General features: G+C 39.8%; 1 protein-coding gene across 1 annotated transcript in view; it reads right to left on the bottom strand.

The window, feature by feature from the left end:
* DNAJC13 (DnaJ heat shock protein family (Hsp40) member C13) overlaps nucleotides 1-17,875 on the bottom strand; it is a 179,415-nt gene that overhangs the window by 50,656 nt on the left and 110,884 nt on the right. The window contains exons 23-28 of the mRNA XM_070726342.1: nucleotides 11,564-11,683; nucleotides 10,384-10,563; nucleotides 5,681-5,848; nucleotides 2,004-2,117; nucleotides 605-721; nucleotides 123-300 (exon numbers count right to left, since the gene is read on the bottom strand). Coding sequence (XP_070582443.1) covers nucleotides 123-300; nucleotides 605-721; nucleotides 2,004-2,117; nucleotides 5,681-5,848; nucleotides 10,384-10,563; nucleotides 11,564-11,683 — 877 coding nt within the window. The remainder of the gene's footprint in view (nucleotides 1-122; nucleotides 301-604; nucleotides 722-2,003; nucleotides 2,118-5,680; nucleotides 5,849-10,383; nucleotides 10,564-11,563; nucleotides 11,684-17,875) is intronic.

The following is a 17,875-nucleotide window of genomic DNA, read 5'->3' as shown; positions in this document are numbered from 1 at the left end:
TATGTATGTATATATATGTGTGTGTGTGTGTGTGTGTGTGTGTGTGTGTGTGTGTTTGTTCATGTGTGCACGTACACGCACACACACCCCTCTCTTAAAAATGTCCAGCATGCCTCATTTACCTGGGTTGTGCTTTATCACATTTCTCAGAGCTTCCAAAGCCATTTCAACCCTTCTGAGTCGCTCTCCATGTTGATTAGATTCAACTTTCCCTGTTTGAGTTATGGCCATTAATGTATGAAGATACTGGGCTTGTGATCCTATGTAATCCAAAAGGCTTGCAGCAAATGCTTTTGGAAGCTGCAGGATAATGCAAGAATTAAGAAGAAAATTTTTAAATTTTACAATGTTGACTTAAGGCATTAACAAAATACATTTTACTTTTTTAACTTTAATAAGCAACCAAATTATGTTTATAACCTAAATAATCAAAATGGTATTCTCCAAACATTTGGAAATCCCATATATCATACTATATAGGGCTGATAGGAATTGAATACTAACATTCTAGAGATTACTAAGTTACCTGTTCCTGTTCCAAAATATGTGATTTTTATAAATATTTGTTCATCAACATCTCTATTTTAAATCTAGAGACTCTTACCTCTAACTGGAATGTGGGAACTTCATTGTAAATTCTAACAAAAATTTCTCCTACAATAAGCTCTTTTGCATGATCACTGAAGACAAATTCAGATCCATAACTTTTATCACATTCACCCTTTAGAAATAAAAATATTATCTTAGAGTTTGTACTTAATGAATTATACTCTTAAAATGATTTATTGGTTGCTGTAGTGAGAAATTTAAATGAAAATTAATTTTAAAGCAGCACAATTATTATAAATATACTGTATATTAAAATGATATAGGAAGACCTTGACTTATGACTGGTTCTTGAAATGGATGCTTTGTTGCCCATAATGTACTTAAGGACATCATAAAATATTGCACAGTCCCACCTCCCCAGCATTTTGGGTGCTTGGCAACCAGTTCAAAATTTACAACTGTTGCAGTGTCCTGCAAAACAGTTTTATCAATTTATGGTAAACAGTACCTATTCAGAGAATGTGTTTGTATTTATGATTGTGCCATTAGCTTAATAGCTATGTGATTCGGACCTATGATCCCATTATTCACTTAATGAATGCCATAAAAAGAATTGTAAAATTGGATGTAGTCAGTGGGAGCCTTGATTTATGACTACCACAACCAAAATTCCAGGCTCAATTGTGGTTGTAAGTCGAGGACTACCTGCAATTGATTTCAAAATTTTACTTCCAGTTTACATCATAAGAGACTAGCACTGTAGGCAGATAAAAGCAGGAGCTATGCTCATCTCTTTTACTCTTGAATGTAGACATTGGAGGACAACAAAAATACCAATGATTTAAAACTATACAAGAAGTGCATTGAAATCTCAATTTAATAGATTAATTGGTGGAAAGTGGATGTATTTCCAAATGTTAGTTAAATAAATCACAAATTATGCCATTTATTACATTTGTGCAATGACATTATTGATTTGCACTTATGCCATGCATGTAACGCCACTATGCAAATGATGGAAATTGCTGCATGTGATATCAAATTAATAGAGATTTAAATGCTTCTTACAAATTATTTTGGATGGAACCTTTTTTATTATTTTGAGATGTCTGAATAGATCAATCTGTTGCATTTAGGATTCATTTGTCTATTAAATGGAAGTTTCACTATATCAACATATCTCTGCTTGTCATTATAAAAACATCCACAAAAAACATATGATAGTGTTCAACAAATTCAGATATTTTGTTGAACAAAAGCACTGATAAACTGAAAATGTTTTTCACAAAGTTTTTTTCATATTAAAATAATCAATATACATTATAGCCCAGTAAATCTGAAAATAATTTATTAATTCTGGCAAAAGCAGTAACCATAGCCTGCATATGCACTTTATAGTAACAAACTTAATTCCCCAACAAGCCATCCTAACAATTTTGAAAAAAATGCCTCACTGTTTTAATCATGCTTTCCTGCTGAGATTCCAAGAATTCAAGGAGTTCAACTCTTGTCCGATTATTCCAGATCAAATAAGGGCTCTCTGTGTTGCAGTTGAGCATTTTCAGAATCTATATAAAAATATTTCATTAAAAATACATATCCAAGTTAAGAAAATTGATACTGTCAACGGTAGTATCCTTCTGGATCACTTGCATAAGGATAAAGTCGAGGTTACAGTGTTTCTGCTCTTTCCTCAATGGCTGATTTTAGTCCTGGGGTGAAGGAGAGGTGGATTCAGTGGTCAGTTTTCTGCTTACTCCTATTTAATATTTACATGCACCACTAGGAGGGGATGGTTCAGCAGATTGAAGTCCACTATCATCAAATTGCAATATGTTGATTTACATCATTACTTCAGGTTGGATTAATGATCTAAAGCCCTCTCCCCTTCAGTCTGGAGCAAGATGAAGTACCAGTAACTGTATATTCACCACCATTCTCTGCATGGTCTAGTAGTGGTTCATGAGAAGGAAAGAAAAAAGGACAAATCTGTAACTTAGTTGTTCTCCTGGACCAGCAGCTTTGTTTCTTCACTTAGCTTTATATTGCCTTTCAAGTCAAGTCAGAAGCTTCAACTGATTCCAAATCTGGCAACTTGTGTATTGGCCAGCATTTAGATTCTTTGCTGGTTGTCAACAGTGCAATTTAAAGTTCTGATGCTAATTTACAAATCCCTAAATGGCTTGAAAGCCAAGTTGTCTGCAGAATTCCATTCTCCCATTGGAACTGGCTGGCCAATTTGATACAGCTGAGGGAAGCTTGTTTCTGATTTTAGGTGAGGACTAAGGCTATGGAAATAGTTATACAGTAGTTATATAGTTATAGTTTATTAGATTTGTATGCTGCCCCTCTCCGAAGACTCGGGGCGACTCACAACATAATAATGATACAATACATTACAAATCTAATAGGAGAAGTTAATTCAATTTAAAAACATTAATACATAGTAAAATCCCTAACTATGCAATCATACACATTCAACCTAATCCATCATACAGTAAGGCCGAAGACATAATAAAAAGCGGGAGAAGGTGGTAATTATCCCCACACCTGGCGACAAAGGTGGGTCTTCAGCATTTTACGGAAGGTGAGGAGGGTGGGGGCTATTCGAATCTCTGGAGGGAGTTGATTCCAGAGGGCCGGGGCTGCTACAGAGAAGGTCTTCCCCTGGGTCCCGCCAGCCGACATTGTTTGGTCGACGGGACCCGGAGAAGGCCAACTCTGTGGGACCTAATCGGTCGCTGGCATTTGTGCGGCAGAAGGCAGTTTCGGAGATATTCTGCTCCAATGCCATGTAGGGCTTTTTAGGTCATAACCAACACTTTGAATTGTGATCAGAAACTGATCAGCAGCCAGTGCAGGCCGCGGAGTGTTGGCGAAACGTGGGCAGATCTTGGAAGTCCTATGATGGCTCTCACGGCCGCGTTTGCACGATCTAAAGTTTCTGAACACTTTTCAAAGTAAGCCCCATGTAGAGAGCGTTGCAGTAGTCGAACCTCGAGGTGATGAGGGCATGAGTCACTGTGAGCAGTGCCTCCCGGTGCAAATAGGGCTTTTTAGGTCATAACCAACACTTTGAATTGTGATCAGAAACTGATCAGCAGCCAGTGCAGGCCGCGGAGTGTTGGCGAAACGTGGGCAGATCTTGGAAGTCCCATGATGGCTCTCATGGCCGCGTTTGCACGATCTAAAGTTTCTGAACACTTTTCAAACTAAGCCCCATGTAGAGAGCATTGCAGTAGTCGAACCTCGAGGTGATGAGGGCATGAGTCACTGTGAGCAGTGCCTCCCGGTGCAAATAGGGCTGCAACTGGTGCACCAGGCGAACCTGGGAAAACACCCTCCTCGGCACAGCTGAAAGATGTTTCTCTAATGTTAGCTGTGGATCGAGGAGGACACCCAAGTTGTGAACCCTCTCTGAGGGGGTCAGTAATTCCCCCCCCCCAGGGTAATGGACGGACAGATGGAATTGTCCTTGGGAGGCAAAACCCACAGCCACTCCGTCTTGTCAGGGTTTAGTTTGAGCCTGTTGACACCCATCCAGACCCTCACAGCCTCCAGGCACTGGCACATCACCTCCACTGCTTCACCGACTGGACATGGGGTGGAGATGTATAACTGAGTATCATCCGCATACTGGTGATACCTCACCCCATGCCCTTGGATGATCTCACCCAGCGGTTTCATGTAGATATTAAATAGCAGGGGGGAGAAGACTGACCCCTGAGGCACCCCACAAGGGAGCAACCTAGAAGTCGACCTCTGACCCCCCACTAACACCGACTGCGACCAACTGGAGAGGTAGGAGGAGAACCACTGCAGAACGGTGCCTCCCACTCCCAACCCCTCCAGCCGGCGCAGAAGGATGGTATCGAAAGCCGCTGAGAGGTCAAGAAGCACCAGGACAGAGGATAAACCCCTGTCCCGGGCCTGCCAGAGATGATCCAATACTATTTTTCAGGGGAAAACTCAGTTCTTTGGAATGCCTCCTGGTCAGCTCTGATTCTCTGAAATAATTCAAAGTGAAGTGTTTCCAGAAAGCATGTGATATTGTACATTCTTGTCTAGATATTACAGATTGGTTGTTTAAATGATTTGTATTCTATGTTTATTTAATTGGATTGTGCATGATTAATGGTATATTTGTGAAATGTCAGGAATCCTTCAGGATTGTGAAAATTAATAACTACTTCTCACATTAACTGTCTCAGAGAAGCTTAATAGAGTATTAAACACATTTTGAAGATTACTGCTAGTTTTGGTTCTAAATTGTATAGTACCCTACTTATTTCCTTTTGTGTAATCTTTAATATTTACAAATGAAACATTTTTTCATTTTAAAATTTATCTCTGGTTTATTAATCTCATTTTTTATTATATGAATACTACAGAAAATATATGAAACTGTCTTTGCTCTGCAATTGCTTTATAAATTAAGAGATATGCTGCCATAGTGGTTATTAAGGTGTTGGATTTATGAAGACTTCTCTCAATTATAGAGTTTATTGGTTAACTTTGGATCAAATATTTCCTCTCAGACTAGCCATTTAACATGTTATTCTTTTGGAGAATAAAGTTAGAGGAGACTCTATTTAAGTTGCCTTCAGCTTTCAGAAAAACAAACAAAAAATGAAAAAAGAAAACTTGTTGTATCTTGTCATACAGGTTAACTTCAACTTCAAATCACTTGTGAATGTATTGTTCCTACCAGGAACACTTGAGCAATGTGACAGCAATATATACTTAATGTGGTTCAATCTGCAGTAGATTCATTTACTATATATAGCCCTCAAGAGCTATTTCAAGCAAGTGTCATGTGGCAGACAGAAGCTGCTATGAAACTTTTAGTATTAACCACTCTCTATTAGGACCTGACCAGAAAGAACATGTGACAAATTAAAAAGGCAGGGTGAAATATATTCCACATTTTTCAAATATTTTGAGTAATAAGAAGCTAAAATACTGAAAACTAAAGACCTGGGCAACATTTATTTTCCAAAGCTATTAAGATTGAATATTTTCATACTCTGTCACTATTAAAACTAACACATTATATATTTTAGAACATGATTTAGTATCTTCATTAAATAATTAAAAAATACTGTTATAAAATCTCAGAGTTTTCATGTACCTCAGCAGGACTGACCACAGCAAGTTTCCTTGTAATGTAAGGGGTCAACAGGACTCCGAGACTTTTTCTGATTGCTGGATTATCAGGTGTACTTTGCTCTTCAGAAAGATATCCACCAAGCCGACTCAAAGCAAGGAGACTGAGTTTGGCAAGAGTATTAGCTACTTCCTATGAACAGAAAATAAGAATAAATCCAATGCTTGTTATTTATTCTAATATTAGCTTCTTTCTTTACAGTGAAAATATAGATGCAAAAGAAATAAAGCTTGAATCTTAACAATTCTGGTAATAATCATTAACTCTATGTCTAGTAACACTATTCAGAAAAATCTTCTTAAATGAATATATGAGAGCTTTTCTGAAGGAATAATGGAAAGGAATAGGAATTGGAATGCCTCTTTCTGTGACTCTTTGGTAAAGAGCTACATGGAAAAAATACAATATTGATAAGGAAAAACAGTTTCAGATCACAACCAGAGATTGCAGAGGCTTCACATATCAACCAATCTTCATGGTAAGTTATACAACTTCTTTGCTGGTAGTATATGAGAGTTTTCAAGCTGAAGAAGCAGCTTGATATTTAAAAATTTTCTAAACTAACCTCTTTTAAGGTGCTTGTACAAAAGCTCAGGTTTCTAAATCGCTGCCTTTTGTGATTGTCATTTGAATCTTGAAATCTTCAGAAATCTTGAATTCCTGAATTCTTCCTCTCCCAGGAAATATAATTACTGTAGATTACAAGTACTCCTTATTGAATAACCCTAGTTGGGACTGCTAACTCCATAGCTAAATGATATGGTTGCTAAGTGAAATGTCACACAACCATTTTGCTTAGCAATGGCAATTCTGGCAATCTCAGTTGCAATCATAGAGTGAATCCCTGATGGCCATTATGATTCACCCAGATCCAAGCCATTCTTGGAATAAAGTAAGGAACTGACTCCATTTAATTCTCCTTATTGTCCTATTTCTCCCCCATCTCTTGTATTGCTATATTAAAACAACAAGAGAACACTGAGTATTGTGTTACTCATTCATTCACTCACTCATAATGCTTCTTAAATTATTTATCTGAAATCCACAATACGTGGGGTGGGGTGGGGAGAGCCAGGCAGAGGAGGAGGAGGGTGCAAGGCAGGATTTATACCCAGCCTTGCTCCTGAAGGCCAGGCAGTGAAGAAAGCATCGGAGTCGCCGCGGTCTTTTGGGGAGTGCTCCCTCATGGAGGTCTCTAAGTTTTGGCTACTGAAGGCTTCGGCACACAAAAGCCGAGGATGGGTACTCCCTTCTGGGTAAAGGGATTTGGACTGAACGACCCTCCATTGGAGTTTTTGCAGGTCCATGGTGAGAAACAGGTCCTATGGCAGGAAATGTGCTGCCGCCACCGCCGCACTCTGGCTTCCCAAGACCGCAATCCGAAATCCCTTCTGGCTTGGCGGCTTTTTTGCCTGTCACCGTGAGATTCCCCCAGTGGCAAGCAAGGCTCGATCTCCTGACTCTCGAGGAGCTTGTTTGCCCATCTTTTCAGTCCTAAAATTGCCTTGCAAGGAAAGGAGACAACAAGGTCTCTGGGGGTGAAGGTGAAAGGAGAAAGTCCCTTCAGGCACCGGCACATCACCTCCACTGCTTCGTTGACTGGACATGAGGTGGAGATGTACAGCTGGGTATCATCGGTGTTCTGATGATACCTCACCCCATGCACCTGGATGATCTCACCCAGCGGTTTCATGTAGATATTAAGTAGCAGGGGGGAGAGGACTGACCCTGAGGCAGCCCACAAGGGAGAGACCTAGAGGTCAACCTTTGACCCCTCCACTAACACTGACTACGACTGACCAGAGAGGTAGGAGGAGAACCACTGAAGGACAGTGCCTCCCACTCCCAACCCCTCCAGCCAGCGCAGAAGAATACCATGGTCGACGGTATAGAAAGCCGCTGAGAGGTCAAGAAGCACCAGGACAGAGAATAAACCCCTGTCCCGGGCCTGCCAGAGATCATCCATCAACGCGACCAAAGCAGTTTCCGTGCTGTAGTCGGATCTGAAACCTGACTGTTGAGGGCCTAGATAATTGGTTTCTTCCAAGGACCGCTGGAGCTGGAGCGCCACCAAACTTCTCAACAAACTTCCCCATAAAGGGAAGGTTGGAGACTGGACAATAGTTATTGAGAATGGCTGGGTCCAGGGAAGGCTTCTTAGTGCCTCCTTATAAGGAGCCGGGAAAGACCCCCTATCCAAAGAAGCGTTGACAATCTCCTGGACCCAGCTCCGTGTCACCTCCTTGCTGGCTGAGACCAGCCAGGAGGGACACAGATCCAGTAAGCAGGTGGCAGAAATCACAGCTCCACTGGCCTTGTCCACTTCATCAGGTGTCACCAGATCAAACTCTTCCCAGACAGATGAACAAGGATGGGACCCAGTCACCTCGACTGACTAGTTGTCAGTCAACTCTGTTATCACCTGGATCAGAGCGACTTTATCAGCGAAAAATATGTTAAAATCCTCGGCACTACTCTGCAAGGGCTCCCCAACTCCCCCCTGGTTAAGAAGGGAGCAGGTCACCCTAAACAGAGCAGCTGAGCGAGATTCCGCTGATGTAATCAAGGTGGCATGATACGCGCATCTTGCCGCCTTGGTGTCACTTTGTAAGTCTTAATGTGAGCTCTTACAAGTGTTCGGTTGGATTCAGGCTTACTCTTCCTCAATCACTTCTCTAGACGTCTCTTCTGGCGTTTCAACTCCCGGAGTTCCTCGGTAAACCAAGGAGCTCTCCGGGGTCTACTGCCACAGAGAGGTTGCAACAGCGCAATCTGGTCAAGAGCCTCCGTCGCAGCCTTATTCCAGGCCACGGCAAGAGACTCTGCCTAACTGTGGACGAGTTCATCTGGAAAAACCCCAGGCGCCCTTTTAAAGCTCTCTGGGTCCATCAGGCGTCTGGGGCGGAACCACCTATTCGGTTCTGTCTCCCTGCAGGGAAGGATTGGAGCTAGGAAGTCAAGCCGCAGTAGAAAATGGTCTGACCATGACAAAGGCAACACTTCTAAGCCCCTTAATCTCAGACCATAACCCAATTGCTCAGAGAGGAATTCCATGTCGGGTGCATGCCCCCCCTCATGAGTCAGAGCCTGTACTACTTGAGTCAGGTCCATGACTGTCATGGTGGCCATGAACTCCTGCACTAGCCCAGAAGTTTCACCAAGTGACGGTAGGTAAAAGTCCCCCAAGACAATAAGTCTGGGGAACCCTACCGCCAGCCCGGCTACCTCCTCAAGCAGCACAGGCAGGGCTGTTGACACGCAGCTGGGAGGTAGGTACGTGAGCAATGAGCCCACCTGAACCCCTAAGTCCAACTTCACCAGGAGGGACTCACAACCCGCAATCTCTGGAGCAATGAGTCTACGCAGGCAAAGGCTCTCCCTGGCTATGATAGCCACTCCTCCCCCCTTCTCTGGGGTTGAGGCTGATGCCATACTTGAAACCCGGATGGGCAAATTTCAGAGAGAGGAACTCCTCCGTCTGGGTTCAGCCAGGATTCAGTCACACATGCCAGGTCAGCCTCCTCCTCCTGGATCAAATCCCGGATGAGGAGAGCTTTATTTACCACCAACCTGGCATTGAGTAGCAGCAGCCTGAGCCGAGGGCCAGGATTACACTCGTCACCAGTGCCCTGGGTTGAGCTCACGGAGCCGGAACAAGGGATTGCTATTAGGCAGCGATTTCTCCTTCCCCTGGAATGGTTAGCTCCGTGGCTCCCACCATATCTGCCTCACCCCAGCAACACCAGGATATTCTGATCTTCTGCCATCCCAGAGATAGGTGCCCCCTCCCCTCCTGCCTCTCTAGCGCTAGGTGGGCCAAGTATATCATTCATACCATTCATATTCACCTCATTCATACCATAATCCCACCCACCCCACCCACCCATTCCAGCCATTCATTCCATACTCATTACTCCATCCACCCCAATTATCCATCAATTAAAAAAACACCAATAATTTAATTAAAATATTAAATTAATAATAGTTAAAACCCACTAATAAAAATAAAAAAAATATACAGGATATAGGGAAAAATACAATAATAAAAACAATACATTAAAAAAAACCATTAGCTCGAGTCAGTCTTTAAAAAATTTCCTGAGTCACATTTCTTCCACAAAGGGTACGGTAAGATACTTCCAAAGGCAATAAAGGGAAAGGACTGTTTTTTCAGAAATAGTAGTCCAGGGGGGAGGGATATCACCTTAGTCTCCAGTCTTCTAAATAAGTTCTCACCCCCTTTGTTATAACTTTGGTCTCCTCCTGGCTCAGCTGGCTCCATATAGGGAACGTGGTCCTTATTAACTGGCAATCCAGAGGCGGGAAATCCCTGAAGCGGCAGTCACAAGGAAAGGGAATCCCTGTGGCAGTAAGGGAGCGCACGTGCAGTAAGAGAGCCCACGCACTCGGGCTTGGGTTCATAAGATGAAAATGGTTCTTAAGAGGAGGCAAATAAATCTTAAACCCCGGGTTCATATCACAAAAAGTTTGTATGAAGAGGTGTTTGTAAGACAAGGTGTCACTGTATATTAAACGATCCTGACTAAGGATTTCAAATTAATCTGTACATTCCAAAGAGTATGCTAGAAATATTTGTCAGGAAATTTAAAATGTAATATTTCATTATTTTAAAAATTAGCAATCTATTAGCAATGCATAATGATTACCTGCTGATTAGAGTCTTCACTCTTTTTAATGCCACTCTCTTCCAGTGTGTAATCATAGTTAAAGAGGTAGCCTAATAAATACCACAGAACGCCAGCTTGGAACAGATGTGTCTGTAGCCAATAATCCACTGCAAATGAGCTGGCACATTGTACGCTGATTGAAGCCACACGTGGAATGTTCTAAGCAGGAATAAATACATTTGTTTTGGGATTTTAGTGACAGCTGTTGAAATTTAATAGGAATTAAGAAATCTACTAATGTAAAATGCCATAGTTCTTTGCACATTTCTGCTTTCCCCTGAAATGTATTGCTTATAGCAGTGATTTTCAACCTTTTTTGAGCTGCGGCACATTTTTTACATTTACGAAACCCTGGGGCACATTGAGCGGGGGGGGGGGGGGGGGGGCGGCTAAAAAAAGTTTGGGACAAAAAAATTCTCTCTCTCTCTCTTCCTCCTTCACTCTATTTCTTTCTCCCTCCCTCTTTCTCTCCCTTCCTTCCTCTTTCTTTCTCTCTCTCTCCATCCCTCTTTCTTTCTCTTCCTTCCTTCCTCTCTTTTTTGCTCTCTTTCTCTCTCCCTTCCTACCTCCCTCTATGTCTTTCTCTCTCTCTCTGTCCCTCCCTCTTTCTCTCTCTCTTGCTTTCTTTCTCTCTCTTGCTCTCTCTCTCTTTCTCTCTCTTCTTTCTCTTGTTTTCTCTCTCTTGCTTTCTTTCTCTCTCTCTTGTTCTCTTTCTCTCTCTCGCTCTTTCTCTCTCTTTCTTTCTTTCTCTCTCTCTCTCTCTCTTGCTCTCTTTCTCTCTTGCTTTCTCTCTCTCTTGCTTTCTTTCTCTCTGAGCTTTGCGGCACACCTGACCATGTCTCGCGGCACACTAGTGTGCCATGGCACACTGGTTGAAAAACACTGGCTTATAGCATAATTGCTTATATTATAGCATACTATAATATGGCATAATAGTATAATTGAGATGTAATAAGATAAACACATGGTCTACTGCTGCCAGAAGCTTACTATGTTCGACAAACCTAGTTTAGCAGGATAAGACAAAAATGTCTTCTTCATGTAAGAAATTTGAATCTCTTTTGAATGAGATCTCATAAAATTACATAGCATCCATATCCATATAGGAACTATTTTGAAAAAGTTAGAGCATTAACATAGCGGCCAAGCAAGAGTTTACCTTGCCATAATACAGCACTCTGCAGAGGTCCTTAATAATATTGGGCATTTCAGTAATTTTCTCTCTGCAATCTTCAAACTGAGCAGCCACACTGTAGCATTTACTAATGTGTCCACACACCTATGAATAGGGGAAAGAAAATGAGCCTGATGAGCACTGTAAGCTCCATTACGTTTTCAGTTTGTATCTCAGTAAATGGGACTAAATTTGGATCTAACCAATGTTTTTCTAATGAGAACAATTATCTGGTAGTTCTCGACTTACAACCATTCATTTAATGACTTTCTGAAGTTATAAAGACACTGAAAAAGTGATTTATCACACATAAATGGATATGACTGTTGTGCAGCATCCCGATGGTCACATGATTAAAATTAAGATGCCTGGTAACTGGTTCATATTTATGACTGTCGCAATGTCCTGACTCATTTGATCACATTTTGTTATCTTCTGACAAGCAAAGTCATTGAGGAAACCAAATTCACTTAGCAACCATGTTACTAACTAAACAACAACATTTATTCAGATGGCGAACCTATGGCATGTGAGTCAAATCAGAGGGCACACGAGGTGTTGCCCTATGTCAGCTCCAGCATGCATGCGCAGGTTGGCCAGCTGATTTTTGGCCTTGGGGAAGACAGTTTCACCCTCTAGATGCTTCAGGGAAGCTTCCCTGAAGCCCCAGAGTGCAAAACAATATCCAACAGACAAACCAGAAGTTCAGAAAATGCACTTCCAGTTTGCCCATTGTGCTGTTTTTTGCATTCTGGAGGGTTCAGGGAACTTCCAGAGTGCAAAAACAGCACAATGGGCAAACCGGAACTGTGTTTTCCAAACTTCCAATTTGCCCATTGGGCTGTTTTTTCACCGTCCCAGGCTTCGGTGAGGCCTGTGAGCGTGCACAGAGATGGGGGAGGGATTGTGCATATAGAAGGGAACAAGTATTTGGAATAATTTTGATTTTCTATAGAATGATTCTCCAGACTAAAGTAACTATAAAGATCAATCAGCCTAATATCAATACCACAGAAAATGCTGAAGAGAAAAGTAATAAAACAACAAATTTGCCAACACATAGAGGCAGGCAAAATTATAAGCAAAAATTATAAGGTTTGTCAGATATTCTTTGACAAATGGTGTGTTATTGTGTTCTTTGACAAACTGGCTAGTGAAATGTTGTTTATATTCGGACTTTAGTAAGAAATTTAACAAAGTGAATCATAACTTGCTACTTGGTAAGATAAAAACAATTGTGGATTAGATAGCATTACCACCAGATGTATTAATAACTGGCTGACCAAACACACTCAATGGAATTGCATCTACATGAAGAAACGTATGCAGCGAGGTACCCACCCCAAGGCTATGTCTTAGGCCCAGTACTCTTCATAAATGATTTAGTTGAGAGGAAGGGGAAATCATCAAATTTGCAGATGACACCAAGCTGATAGTAATACCCAATACTTTATAAGATAAGTCCAAGATCCAGAATGGCCTTCACAACTGGAACATTGGGCCAAATCCAACAAAATGAAATTCAGTGGTGAAAAAAATAATGTTTTACACTTAGGCAAGAAAAATCAAACCCTCGGGTATAGAATAGATGGTACTTGGCTCATCAGCAGTAACTGTGACAGATATCTAGAAGTTCTAGTGGAGATCTAGGAGTTCTAGTGGAGAACCACTTAAATGTGAGCCAACAGTGTGCTATAATAACCAAAAAAAGTCAATCCAGTCCTAGGCTTCATTAACAGAGGGATAAAATCCAGATCACATGAAGAATTAGTACCATTTTATAATGCCTTAGTAATACCACCTTTGAATACTGCGTCCAATTGTGATTGGCATAATCCAAAAAAGATGTTGAGACTCTATAGTTCTGAGAGGAGCAACAAAGATGATTAGGGAGACTGGACCATAAAACATTGGAAGAATGGTTGAGTGACAGGATATATCTAGTCTAATGAGGATAGGGGTGACGTAATGTTTAAGGGGCAATGTTTAAGGGGCTGCCGCAAAGAATAGAGAATCAACCTATTTCCCAAACCAAACCAAAAAACTATGAATGAAACTTACTAAAGGGAAATCCAATCTAAAACTAAGGAGAAATTTCCTGATAGTGAGAACAATTAATTAGTGGAATGACTTGCCTTCAGAAGTTGTGGATGCTCCATTACTGCAGATTTTAAGAAGAAACTGAACAACCATTTGTCTGACTTGGTATTATATCTTCTGCTTCAATAGTGGGTTGGACTAGAAGACCTCCAAAGCTGCTACTGGTTTGATGTTTATTTGTATTGTGTTTAACATGCTATTATGGAGTCTGGTTCCAGTTGGGTAGCAAGAAGGGGGGAGGAGATTGCTGCTCTGCTGGTCTACGGTGAAAGATCATAAAATTGAGGGGAAAAACTGACTTAACCCAGCAGCTTTTAGCAGCTCCAGAGAGCTGAGAAGCCCCTGCCTCAGAAGATTCACTGCGGTTTTCCCCCCGTGGTGTTTTAGTTTAATTTTTCACCATGGAGTTGCTGAGAGCCGATCAGCTGGGGTTCGGAAAATGGCAGCCGCTATTGAAAGCTGAGCCGCCTGCCGCATTGAGAGAGCACACAGAGCTGAGCAGTTTGCAGCACTGAGAGAGCGCACAGAGAGAGAGAGAGAGAGAGAGAGAGAGAGAGACATTGTACAAAAAGATTGAGACTGTGGGACCGCCGGAACAGACGGACCTGGGACGCTGGGGTGCCGGATGGTGGGGGCGCCCGATGTCGGAAGAACTGTTGGAGGGAGAGCCGTTGTGAGAGGCTGAACTGACTGATCGTTCTTGAGAGGAAGAAGGCTGCTGGAGGAGAGAAGGGTCGACAGGTCGTGCTGAGGCTGTGTGGAGGCTGTTTGGAAGCTACCCAGAGATCGTGCCGGTCTGCAGAGAACATGGAGAGCCAGAGATGTCGCCCCATAAGAACAACGGATACCGGGACTTCTGGGTGACACTCCGATCGCGCCGGGAGGGAGAAGACACTGCCCCGTCTTCATTCCTTCCCTTTTTTTGCTGCAGGGCGCATTTTTCGCTTTGCTCGAGGCCGGAGGGCTCAACATTGAACAGGGGGTCTCCTGGGTCCCTAGGGGCAGTACGCCGCTGCCCCAAAGGGTAGGGAAAGCCCCGCAGCTGCAGTATGGAGAACTGCGCCCCTGCATAAGCAGGGACACGGCCATAGCGATCTGTCCATGGAGGAAGTGAAGAAAAACAACAGAAGTATACAATAAGAAGATCAAGAGAAAGAAGAAAATACACGCACATACGAGGTAAAATTTGGCATTCAATATTTTAAAAGTGAAGATCTTAAACCCTAAAGGCGAAAAAGAAAAAGTTTATTTCTCTGAGTGAAATCCTTCTGCGAAAGTAAGACATAGCCGGATCTACTTTCCTTTGTTAAACTGTTTACTTTGGAAAAAAAAAAGAAGAAGAAGAAGAGAGAAGAGGCGATTTTACAACTTAATTATTATATAACGATTCTGGACTTTGAATTTTCTTAAGATTCCTGGATTGAAAACCCTAAGATAAATTACCCATACATTATAAAATGAAATGAAATGAACTTCTTTTTTTTTCCTTTTCTTTTTTTTCAATATTTTTTTATTAATTTTCTTAAAATAACACACAGACTTACAAACATTCAACATAAAATGTGGGGATGTATCTTCCCCGCTTCTCTCAAAAGTATAAATGCAGATACAGAAAAAGGAATACATAGTTAAATGCATAGTTCAATACTACTCATACAAAATATCTAATAAGGAAAAAGTGATATTATAAAAAAGAAAGATAGTTATAACTAATATAAAACCAAATAATCTTATCAATTCTATGTATATAAACTAATTCTAATATTATTCTTAATAAAAGAAAAAGAAAGATTTAAACCAAAACATCTATACTTGTTATCAATCTTCTGTTGTTGTTTTTTTCTTATCTATCCATACATAAACATTGTTCCATGTTTCATAAAATTTCGTTTCTTCTTGATCATTTAAGCGCCTTGTCATCATATCCATCTCCGCGCAAAATAATATTTTTGTGATAACTTCCTCTTCTTTGGGGATATTTTCCCCTTTCCAATTTTGCGCGTAAATAATCCTTGCCGCTGTAAAAATATGTATAATTAAGTACAAAATTTCTTTTTTGTAATTTTGGTTAGTAATTCCTAGTAAACAGAACTCCGGGGTAATTTCTATGTTTTGCTTTGTAATCTCTTTTGTCATTTTCTCTATCATTCTCCAGTACATTTTAGCTTTATTACATGTCCACCATTGGTGGTAGTAGGATCCTATTTCTTTCTTACATTTCCAACACAAAGGTGATGTCTTGGGAAACATTTTTGCTATTCTACTTGGTGGGAGATGCCATCTATAGAACATTTTAATTTGATTCTCTTTTAAAGAAACTGATTTTGTCATCTTCCAATTGTGCATCCAAACTTTCTCCCATGTGTCTAAATCTATTTCTTTGCCTATATTTCTACACCACAGTATCATACTATCTTTTAATGTTAAATCAATATTCTTGTGAGCAATCAAGTATTTGTATATTTTCCAAATTACCCTGTTTTGATTTTTAGTAATTAAATCACTTAATAGATTTTTATTTTTATTAAATATATAAAGTATACTGTCTTTCTGGTATCTAGATCTAATCTGTGCATAGTGCCACCAATCAATTTGTATCCCTTCGTCTTGTAATTTAATTCTAGTTTTTAATTTCATTTGATCATCTAACAAATCTTTATATCTTATTATTCTTGTATCCTTAATAGAATTTGGATGTATTATTGCTTCTAATGGGGCAACCCATTCCGGAATTGTTAAGAAGTGGTTTTTCTTTATGTCTTTCCATACATCAAATAAGTATTTTCTTAGTGTATGTCTTTTAAAATAAGAATGATTTTTGTCTTTATCATACCATACAAAGGCATGCCAGCCAAGCATAAGATCATGTCCTTCTAATTTTAATGTTCTCGTATCCTCTAAGGTTATCCAATTTTTAATCCATGTTAAGGCGGCTGCCTGGTAATATAATTTCCAATTTGGGAGGGCAAAACCTCCCCTCTCTTTTATATCTTCTAACATGTTTATCTTGATTCTTGCCTTTTTGCCTTGCCATAGAAATTTTCTAACCACATTTGTTAAATTTTTTTAAAAAATTGCCCCTGGATTTATTGGGATCACTTGAAATAAAAATAAAACCTTGGGTAAGATATTCATCTTAATTGTGGCAATTCTTCCCAGAAAAGATATTTTTAAGTTATTCCATATTTCTAAATCCTTTTTAATTTCATTAATTAATTTTATATAATTATCATTTTTTAATGTTATTGTTTTGGCTGTTAGCCATATTCCCAAGTACTTTACTTTTTTAACTATTTGTATTCCAGTAATACATTCTAAATTGCTTTCTTGTGATTTATTCATGTTTTTTGTTATAAATTGTGTTTTATTTTTATTTATTTTCAAACCTGCTACCTTACCATATTGTTCTATTGTCTGGATTAATCTTGGTGCTGTAACTATCGGATCTTCCATTATAAAGGTCAGATCATCTGCAAAAGCCTGGACTTTATATATCTCTTTTCCAACTGTTAACCCTTTTATCTTTGAATCTGCTCTTATTTTTATTAATAGTGTTTCTAAAGTCATAATGAACAGGAGGGGTGAAATAGGACATCCTTGTCGAACTCCTTTATTTATTTTAAATGCTTCCAATTGCTCATTATTTAATATGATTTTTGTTGTTTGTTCTGAATAGATAGCGTCTATTAAATTAACAAATTTAGGGCCAAATCTCATTTTATTTAGTTGCATTTTTATAAATGTCCAATTAACATTATCAAAAGCTTTTTGAGCATCTAAGAACATTAATGATAATGTTTTATCTGGATGTTGCTCATAATATTCTAATACATTAATAATTGTTCTAAGGTTATTTTTAATTTGTCTGCCTGGCAGGAAACCATTTTGGTCTGAGTGGATTTTACTATTTATTATCGTTTTCAACCTATCTGCATATATTGCAATAAATATTTTATAGTCTACATTTAATAATGATATTGGTCTATAGTTTTTAATTTTTTCCATTGCTGTATCCGATTTGTGAATTAAAGTTATCAAAGATTCAGACCATGATTTAGGAATTTTACCATCTAACCTGCATTCATTAAAGATTTGCAACATATTATTTCTTAATGTTTCATTTTCTATTTTATACCACTCTGCTGGGATAGCGTCTGGTCCTGTGGCTTTGTTATTTTTTTGCTTCTTAATAGTTGT

The sequence above is a fragment of the Erythrolamprus reginae genome, chromosome Z (genome assembly GCF_031021105.1).
Source record: "Erythrolamprus reginae isolate rEryReg1 chromosome Z, rEryReg1.hap1, whole genome shotgun sequence".
In the NCBI taxonomy this organism is placed as follows: domain Eukaryota; kingdom Metazoa; phylum Chordata; class Lepidosauria; order Squamata; family Dipsadidae; genus Erythrolamprus; species Erythrolamprus reginae.
This window is presented reverse-complemented; position numbering and strand designations above follow the sequence as displayed.